This window comes from Tenebrio molitor, chromosome 8 (assembly GCF_963966145.1).
Source record: "Tenebrio molitor chromosome 8, icTenMoli1.1, whole genome shotgun sequence".
NCBI classification, from domain to species: Eukaryota; Metazoa; Arthropoda; class Insecta; order Coleoptera; family Tenebrionidae; genus Tenebrio; species Tenebrio molitor.
Genome location: NC_091053.1, coordinates 7265444 through 7275372, shown reverse-complemented (window position 1 = coordinate 7275372; position 9929 = coordinate 7265444). Strand labels below are relative to the sequence as shown.

General features: G+C 38.6%; 1 protein-coding gene across 3 annotated transcripts; it reads right to left on the bottom strand.

Moving 5' to 3' along the window:
* Positions 1 to 4295: 4295 nt before the first annotated feature.
* Positions 4296 to 8813, bottom strand: LOC138136698 (craniofacial development protein 2-like). 3 transcript variants are annotated; one of them, XM_069055975.1, is made up of 2 exons: positions 4575 to 8813; positions 4296 to 4500 (listed from the first exon to the last, which is right to left on the bottom strand). In XM_069055975.1, the coding sequence occupies exon 1, from the start codon at positions 7458 to 7460 to the stop codon at positions 6363 to 6365; it is 1098 nt and encodes a 365-aa protein (XP_068912076.1). In that variant the 5' UTR covers positions 7461 to 8813; the 3' UTR covers positions 4296 to 4500; positions 4575 to 6362. The 3 variants fall into 3 exon arrangements, with proteins under 3 accessions (XP_068912076.1, XP_068912077.1, XP_068912075.1); XM_069055976.1 differs by having other exon boundaries at positions 4296 to 4853; positions 4901 to 8813; XM_069055974.1 differs by having other exon boundaries at positions 4296 to 5258; positions 5310 to 8813.
* Between the last annotated feature and the right edge of the window lie 1116 nt (positions 8814 to 9929).

Sequence of the window (9929 nt, the reverse complement as noted above, 5' to 3'; positions counted from 1 at the left end):
ACATTAGTTTAATAGTCAATGAGCAAAACGTTCGAGAAGCTATCAATTCATTTCCTGCCGGTTCTTCACCAGGTTTAGATGGCATGAGACCACAATACTTGAAAGATATCATATCTTTGTCAGCGGGTGAAGCAGGTCAGAAGGCACTAAGAGCTTTAACCAAACTGTGCAATTTTTTATTATCTGGGCAACTTCCTTCAGAAATCTGCCATTTATTGTATGGCGCGTCTTTATGTGCCCTTAACAAAAAAGATGGAGGAATTAGACCGATCGCTATCGGAAACTGTTTGCGAAGATTGACCTCAAAGCTAGCCTGTTTTCAAAGTCGAAATATTGTAAATTCGTATTTATCTCCACACCAACTTGGAGTTGCAACTAAACTAGGATGCGAAGCAGCAATTCATACCACACGAACCTTTGTTAATAACGATCAAAACCGTGGCAAAGTTCTTCTTAAATTAGATTTCAAAAATGCCTTTAACTCAGTCGAACGGGATTGTATTCTGAAAGAAGTCCAATGTCATACCCCACTTCTGTACCCTTATCTTTATCAATGCTATAGAAATCCTTCAACTTTATTTTTCGGTAATCATTTAATTTCTTCTTCTGTTGGAGCTCAGCAAGGAGATCCCTGCGGTCCCATGATTTTTAGTCTTGCAATTCAACCAATTATTTTATCTTTGGATTCTCAAATGAATATATGGTATTTAGATGATGGAACCTTAGCTGATTACCCAGAAGTAGTTTTATCCGACTTTAAGAAAGTTATAAATTTATCTCAGGAAATTGGCCTTGAATTAAACTTTAACAAATGCGAGATCTTTTGCTGTTCTGGAGACACAGATTTAAAAGTCATAAAGGAATTTCAAAATTTAGCACCAGGCATTAAAATCTGTGACCGAGAAAGTTTATCTCTTTTAGGCTCTCCAATCTTTGACCAAGGTTTCAAAAACACCGTCGAAAAAACTATAATTACAGTTGAAAATCTTTTAAACAAAGCTGAACTCCTTAACAGACACGTGGCTTATACTTTAATCAAAAACTGTCTTTTCATACCAAAATTTAATTTTTTATTAAGAACAACTCCATTTTGGAAATTTTCTAATTATGTTAATTCAATTGATTCTTCTTTAAAGTCTTGTTTAGAGAGAATACTTAATTTACGTTTAACTGATTTACAATGGCGTCAGTCCACTTTACCGATTAGATTTGGTGGTTTGGGAATTCGTCGCATTTCCGATATTTGTCTCCCTGCTTTCCTATCTTCAATTAATGGGGTTAAAAAGCTTGTTTCTTTATTACTAAACTCAAAGGATAATGAGCTTAATATTCACCATTATGATGAAGCTTTAGCAGCCTGGGGTGTAGCAAATGAGAACGAAATACCAACAATTCCACAATTTCAGAAGAATTGGGATAATATCAATATCAAAAGAATAATTGACAATGACTTAATCTTTAATTCACCTAGAGACTTGGCTCGTTTTAAAGCTTTGCAATGCAGAGAATCAGGATCTTGGTTACATGCAATACCTTCTCCTAATATTGGTACTCTTTTAGATAACACTTCCTTCCAAGTTTGTATTGGTTTAAGATTGGGTTGTAATCTTTGTACACCTCATATTTGCAAATGCAATGCGAAAGTTGACGAAATTGGCACCCACGGTCTAAGTTGTTTCAAAAGCAGTGGTAGATTTTCAAGACACACTGAAATTAATTCCATTATCAATCGGTCTTTAACTTCAATTCATGTGAATTCAACTTTAGAACCAAACGGACTGTCTCGGGATGACGGAAAACGCCCAGATGGGATGACTTTAGTACCGTGGATTAAAGGTCAACCTTTGGTTTGGGACGTTACTGTTGTAGATACACTTGCAGACAGTTACGTATTGAAATCATCTGAAGTCTCAGGTTTTGCCGCTGAAATGGCTTGCAAACGCAAACATAGCAAATATACTTAGTTCAATCATTTCGTCAAACTACGTGTTTAAAGGTTTAGCATTTGAAACCTTAGGCCCTTGGTGCAAAGAAGCCATCGATTTCATTAATGTCATCGGAAACCGACTTATCGCGGAATCAGGCGATTCAAAATCAAAGAAATTCCTTTTCGAGAGGATTTCCCTTGCCATTCAACGTGGAAACGCTGCAAGCATTCGGGGCACTTTTCCAGATTCCGCAATATTATCGGAAATTTTTGTATTATAAAACAAAAATGTTTATGTAATTATGTTATACTTAATATACTTTTTAATGTTTAAAATAAATGAGATCAAAGGTGCACCTTTTGAACCTCCATATCTTCAAATCTAAGAGGTATAGAATTTTTTAATTATTTTTCTTATTATTTTTTAACCTGAGTTGACATTGCCCCATTGAGTTGTTCCGCGAATTTTGGGGCACCCAGTATAAGAGTTGATTCGATGCCGAATTTAAGCTACTCCTATTGGAATTTTTCGATTCTGTTTTTCCTGCGGTGAATCACTCCGCCTTGTTCTTCTCTCTTGTTATCTTTAGATTCTGCCTTGCTCTCTGGCTGCTCGTATGTTTTTTTCCCAGCTCTTCCTACCTTGAATCTTGATTCTCCAGTCCTCTATTCCTATCTTTCTAATGTCCTCGTGTATCTGGTCTTCCCACCTTATCCTTGGTCTGCCTCTTGGTCTTCCTTCTACTGGTCTCCAATTTAGGGTTTTTCTTAGTATGTGTTGTGTATCCCTCCTTTGCACGTGTCCGAACCACCGTAGCTTTTGTGTTTTCACAAATCCTACAATATCTTCTCCCTCGATTATGTCCCTTATTTCATGATTCATTAGTGTCCTGTATTCCCCTTCTTCTGTTCTTCTTGGCCCTGCAATTTTTCTAAGTACAGGTCGACCAGAACAGCTTGGCTAGTGACGCAGTGGACTGAAATCCCTCCCACTAGCGGGGCGCACTTGTCTGTTGGGTCTGGAAGTGTTCAGATCGTGTACAAACGGGCGAAAATCGGCGCTTGTATTCGCTCTTTGATTTCGGCGCTTCGTTAATTTTTTTAGTTCACGTTCACTCCCAGGTATTTAAAATTTTCTACTTTTTTAAACGTGTAACTCCCTAGGTTTGTTTCTTTAATATGGTCTGTCTTTCTTCTCGAGATTATCATGTATTTGGTCTTATCTTGGTTGAGTTGTAGACCTCTTTTTTCTGTTTCTGTAACTAGCTTTCGCATCGCCGCTCCCAGACTCTTTTTATCTCTTGTTATAAGTGCTATGTCATCTGCGTAAGCTATTACTTGAGTTGCACTCACCGTAATAGCTCTGTCCAGTCCTGTAGCCTTTATTGCACCGTCGAGTGCGATGTTGAAGAGCGTTGTGGACAGTGCGTCTCCTTGCCTGACTCCTCTTTCTATGGTTATTTCGTTTGTTACACCCTCTGTTGTACTTGCTTGCTCTTGAGTTGTCCATCTTCATTTTCGTTAGCTTGATTAGTTTCTCCGGTATTTGCATTTGTTGCATATGCTCTACTAGACTGCGCCTGTTTATGTTGTCAAAGGCTTGTTTGAAGTCTATAATAGTATATTAAAGAACGCGTTTCGTAAGGCACAATTTTGTCGCACGCGTCCAAGTTTAGAAAACGAGCCAGCGTAGCGGCGAGTTTTGTAATGGACAAGTGCGACAAACGCCTTACGAAACGAGTTCTTTATACTAGTTTTTCTACTTTGCCCTATTACGGCTTAAAAATCAAAATTTTGGAATTTAGGGACTTTTGTATTAATACATGACGGGTGGTACCTACTGGTAACTTGGATCTTTATCATTTTGAATTTGAAACAAATGAAATTCGAAATTGTAAAATTGACAGTTCGCAATATTTGAGTTGTTAATTTGTATAAGTTAAGAAAAAAGTATGGAAAACGACCAAAACTGTACCCCCCCTGAGTTACGTGAAGTTGCTGAGGGCACCCTTAGCAACTTCCTACCTACAAAGTCAAGAGAGGTGTATGAGAAGGAATTTGCGAACTTTGAAGCCTGGTGTCGGGAAAATAAGGTGAAGAACATATCGGAGAATGTTTTAATTGCATATTTCGATATGCAAAGTAAGACGAAAAAATCCTCTACCTTATGGTCGATATATTCTATGTTAAGATCATGTTTGAACATTTACAAAAACGTGGATATATCACGTTACGCTAAATTGCAAACCTTAAAAAAACAAGCAGAGAATTATCAACCAAAAAAATCCAAAATTTTGGAAGTCGAAGATATATGTCGCTTCATAGGACACGCGGATAATAAGATGTACCTAGCAATGAAGGTATGTAGTCATTTTCAATTTATATTTATTATTATGAATAAAATAAGTACAGAAACCGTATTAAAAAAATGTAATTCATAACAGTGTATTATCAGTTGCTCTTGATAGTTTTTTTTTAGATCGCCTTAATAATGGGATACTGTGGAGCTTGTAGACGTGAAGAGTTAACGATTATGTCCGTAAACGACGTTGACTTTAAAAGTGATTCAATACCTAAAACAAAAACAAATAAACCACGTTTATTTGCAATAACAGACAATGAATGGATTGACTTAATTAAGACTTACCACAACTTACGACCTAAAAATGTTACTCACAGTCGTTTCTTTCTGACATACAGAAATGGGTACTGCATTAACAGCCCCATTGGGATAAACACATTTGGCAAAATGCCAAAAGTCATTGCCACTTTTTTAAAACTACCCAATCCTGAGTTGTTTACAGGGCACTGTTTTCGACGGTCTAGTGCATCCCACCTAGCAAACCGGGGAGGTGACTTGATAACAATTAAGCGTCATGGGGGCTGGAAGTCCTCAGCTGTGACTGAGGGCTACATCGAACAATCCCTAAAAAAGAAAGTTGAAGTGGCACAAATTCTTTCATGTGCATCTACATCAAGAGCTTCACAACCAGGTAATCCTGTGCCTGTGGTTGTTTGCAGTAAAGAGAACACTAAAGCAACTTCAACCATTGTGGTGTCTGACAATAGGAGTGTTCAGCAAAACTTCAGGTCGAGTGAAACTATCCCTGGCATGCCTGGCATCACAATTAACAGCCATGATTCGTCCACCGTTACCATTAACAAAATTAACTTGGGTAATGTTTCACTTTATCGTCGGTGCATTAGTTTAATTTTTAATAAAAATGTGTTTAGGTTTTCGCTATTTGTACATTCGCATAAGTATCATTATTACACCGACCTAAAGTGCAACATTACCCTAACTTTCCGTGTTAATCCTTTAGTCTGTAATCTTTAAAGTTTAAAAATAAAAGTATTTTGAGGTTATGTTACTTGCACTTGCTTGTTTATCATTTTCGACGTTTAACACCGCATCAACGAACCCGGTACCAACCTTAGAAAATAAAATGTTGCGTTTCATAATGAGCTCTCTTTCGATACTCAAATGGGTTTCATAATGACATCATTAGAAACGCAAAGTAGAAAAATAATATATGTAACTCTATGTCGTATTCATAGCTCTTCTCTATTTTTTGTGATATAACGTGTATTGCGTCTATGGTTGATTTGCCTTTTCTGAATCCATTCTGATACTCCCCTAGTTTTGTTTCTGTGTGTTCTGTCAGTCTCTTCCTGATAATCGATGTTAGTATTTTATATGTTGTGTTGAGTAACATGATTCCTCTGTAGTTGCTACATTGTGTAGGATCTCCTTTCTTAAGTAGTGGAATGAGTAGTCCTGTTCTCCATTCTTCTGGCATTGTCTCGCTCTGCCATACCGCCACTAGTATTCTATAAACTCTGCTTAGCAGTTCGTGCCCTCCTTACTTGATTAATTCATTACTGATTTGGTCGGGCCCTGCTGCTTTCTTTGTCTTAAGCTGTGCGATGATCTCCATGTATTCGTCTTAAGACGGCGCGTCGTCCTCGTTGTTACTGTCTTTCATTTCCGTTTTTCTTTTTTTCTCCCTGTAATTTTTTTTTCTTCCCTAAAAAGTTTCGTGTAATATGCTTCCCATCTTTTGTTATCTATTCTTTGTGTCCTTTTACTCGTCGAGTTCCGGTGTTTTATCAGTTCATACAGTTTCCTGTGTCACATGTGTGGACCGTTTGGGTGGTCTTTGACCGTTCGGGTGTTTTTTCTAAAGAACCCCCCCGCTCGCTCTGTTGTCACGATTGGGTCCAACTTATTCGTAAATATGCAGCGCCGGCCGAAAATCAGGCAGTCTTGGTTAAACTTGACTACCCGCTTTTTCGTTTGATTTCCGACCCGAAACATCTGCGACAGTGCACCCCCTTGTCGGAGCGCCGACATCCCGAACGCGGCAACCAGGTCGCCCGCCTACGACGTCGATTCTTATTGGAGTCACTTCGATACAAGTGGACATCGCACTTGTCACCGGAACCGAGATTGGTTAGAGTTTGTACACAAACAGTTCCGGTGGTAACACCTGCTGTCCCTATTGTTGACTTCCACTTCCTGCATAAGCTCCCTAATCCAACTTTTTTTTTGTGTTTGCAATATTTGGTCGCCTCTTTTCTTTTTTTCTTTGTAGTACTCTAAATCTTTTAGGTTTCCCGTCTTTAACCATCTGTTTCTGGCTTGGTTCTTCGCCTCCGTTCTTTTTTCGCACTCCTCGTCGAACAATTCCTTTCTTTTTCTTGTTGTTCTTCGTCCAAGCATTGTTTCTGCCGTGTCCATTATGCTTTCTTTTAGGTTCTTCCACTCTTCCTCGATGTCTACTTCTTCTTCTCGTGTTTCTAATTTTTTTCTCATCTCTTTTTTGTACCCATCGTTGTGTCTCGTGTGGTTTAACTGGTTTAGCTTCTCTACATCCCATCTATTTTTCCTACTGCCTCCTGTTTGTTTGACCACCTTCATCCTCATTTTGGCGACAACCAAGAGATGGTCTGAGTCGACATTTGCCCCTCTGTATGTCCTAACGTCTTGTATTATTCTTTTCCACTTTTTGGAGATTAGCATGTGGTCTATTTGGTTTCCCTCTGTCCCCCCTGGAATCATCCATGTTATCTTGTGCTCTCTTTTATGTCTGTATTGCGTGCTAACAATGAATGTGTTTGTTGCTGCCGCCAGGTCGCAAATGTTCGCTCCGTTGTTGTTAGTGGTATCGTGGATTGTCTCTTTCCCTGCTACACCTTCATTGCGTTCCTCCTTCCCTATCTTCGCATTGAAGTCCCCCACTATCATTAAAATGTCGTTTCTTTTTACTTTCTCACATACTTTTTCCAGTTTGTCGTAAAATTTAGTTTTTTCTTCTTCCTTGCTATTCTCTGTTGGCGCATATGCGTTTATCATTGTTATGTTTGCTTGCTTGTTTTCGATTCTGATCCACGATATTCTTCCATCCACCGCTTCATATTGCATTATCTTGTTTCTTATCCCCCCTCCTACTAAAAATGCTGTTCCGTTCTTCCCTTGCTTTTTCTCCCCAGCGTGTAGTTCATTTTGTCTATCTTTCCCTTTCCTGGCCATCTTGTTTCCTGTATTGCGAGTATTTCTATTTTGTATCTTCTCATTTCTCTCGCTCTTTCAGACATCTTCCCTGGCGCTAACATTGTTCTTACGTTCCATGTGCCCAGTCTGATGGTTTTCTTATTCATTTTTCCCTTTTTATTCGGTTTATTTGCTCGTTTTCCCGGGTTTGTCGGTTCAGTTTGTTCATCACGTTCCGTTTGCGTCGTCCTTTTTTTTTTGCCTGGTCGTCTTTGTTGTGCCTCTTGTATCGCTTCTTAGTTTCTTGGAGCCTTAATTTCTCCTACTTTCATGAGCTTTTGCTCCTTTTTGTTCCATTTCCAGCTCCTACCGTCAATTTCCACTCCCTGATACTTTACTCTTACTGTGGCTCCATTAATTCTTTCTTTCTTGGCGAAGTCTCTGAGGTTTTTCTGAATCTCTCTCTCCGCTAATGTTAATGTGGAATCAATGTAAATCCCTTTTCCTCTAAGTTTTCCTTTTGTCTTTAGGACCATTAATTTTTCATTCCACTTATTCATTTCCACGTTGTACTTATCGTGCCCTATCTTGTAGACCTTCTTTACTTTCACGTTTAGGCTCAACTCTTTGTTTATCATTTTTTCCATTGTGTTTCCCAGTAGCTCTTCGTCTTCTGTCTCCATCCGCATTCCTGTCACTATCAAGTTGTTGCGTATCTTGTCTTTTTCGAGTTTTTCTATCTTTTTCTTCTGTTTTCGTGATCTTTTCTTCCAGGTCCAGCTTTTCCTTCTCCCAGTTCACCTGCATGGTTCTTACATCCTCTCTGAGGCTCTTCATTTCTTTGTTGTTTTAACTGATGTCGTTTCTCATTTCCTTTACTTCTCTGCTCAACTCTAGCAGTATTTGCTTGATTTCCTCCATGTTTTGGTCCTCCGTTTTTTCTTGTTTTAGCTGTGTTCTGTCCACTTGGGTACCTCCTCGGAATAGTTTCTGTTCTGTTTCTGGTGAAGAGTCGTGATCCGGTTTGTTTCTTTTGTTATTGTTCAGGGGTTCACTCGATTACACTTAAACCCGTCTGTATTCTGTGTTGCCTACTAGTTTTGTTTATCTTCGTTCTTACAGACTTTTCTTACCTCGGAGCGATAAGCGCCTCCTTATCGCGGAGCGATAACTGCTTCCTCCGTTTCTGTCTCTCTGTGAGTCGGCTCTTTTTTCACGATCTTCTACTTTATATGGCTGTTTTTGACTTGCGACTTACGGTTTTTGGTTCTGCGGTGTATCTTGGTCTTTTCCTGACTAGTTGCCTGGTTTATTCTTTGTGAATATCTTGTTTTTCTCGTAAAATCACGGAGCGATGCACACTCACGACTGCTCGACACAATCAGCGCTAACTACGTGTAAAAGTAAAAATCCTCGCATATTGGCTCCCCTAATTATTTTGTTCGATACCTCCCTAGAAAGTAGGTCTGTATCCATGGTTATCAGTGGGTGAAGGTTTCACTTTCGCTCATTCTCTTTCGCTCACGCACTTTCGCTCACGCATAATTGAAATTCAATTTTATGAAAAAGAATTTGTATATTGAAAATAATTACATACCAATAATAACTAATAACTATGTATAACAATCCATCATTTTACATAATTCATCACAACGATAGCCACCGAATATGCCCATCATCAGCACAACTTTCTGAAGGATCCACTCTTGGTCCGCCGCTTCCAGTAAAAACTTGCAAACATCGTTTCTTGAAAAAGTTGCAGTTTTTTTCGGGCTGATAGTTTCTACATTTTGTTTTCAAAAAGGAGGTGAGATTGCTGAACCTGTACCATTTATTATATTAAAACGACTAATAGCTTATTAAAAAAAGGTTTTGAAATACAAACAGTGTACTCTTCAACATTGAATATCACGACCGCGCTGATGCTGCTTCTATATTTTTAAAATATGCCATCACATTTTCGTCTTTTCCCTTGATCCGTTTCTCGGTCTGCCTTTGTGTAAATATTTCCAATTCTTTCTGGTATCGTAATTTTGATTTCGTAGGCACCATTTGGTACTTCGCGGCACTTGCCTCGCCCAGGACATCATCAGGAACATAGAATTCTTCAACGTTCATTTCCACAACGTGTACACAATCATTTTATGACTTTATAAAACTTTGTTTATTTTAGATTTTATTTTATTCCATAGCAACAGATCTTTCCGAAAATGTGATTTTTTTGTTCGACGAGTCCCCCAAAGGCTCCAAATCGCTGAAAATCTTTAAAATTGGCTTGACGTTTCGTTTTGACAAGTTGTCAAATTTATCAAAATCCGTTCACATAGGAGAAAATTTTCAAATTCTGACAGTGTCGAACAAAAAATTAATTTTATTATGTAAAGTTAGAGACTTATTTTCCAAGGAGGTATCTAAGGTATCGAACAAAACCAAATACAGCACTCGAGAGTAAGGCCGCTTTTGTTCACTTGAATTGCATCGTCCACTCCGCTGCGCGTCGTAGCCGAA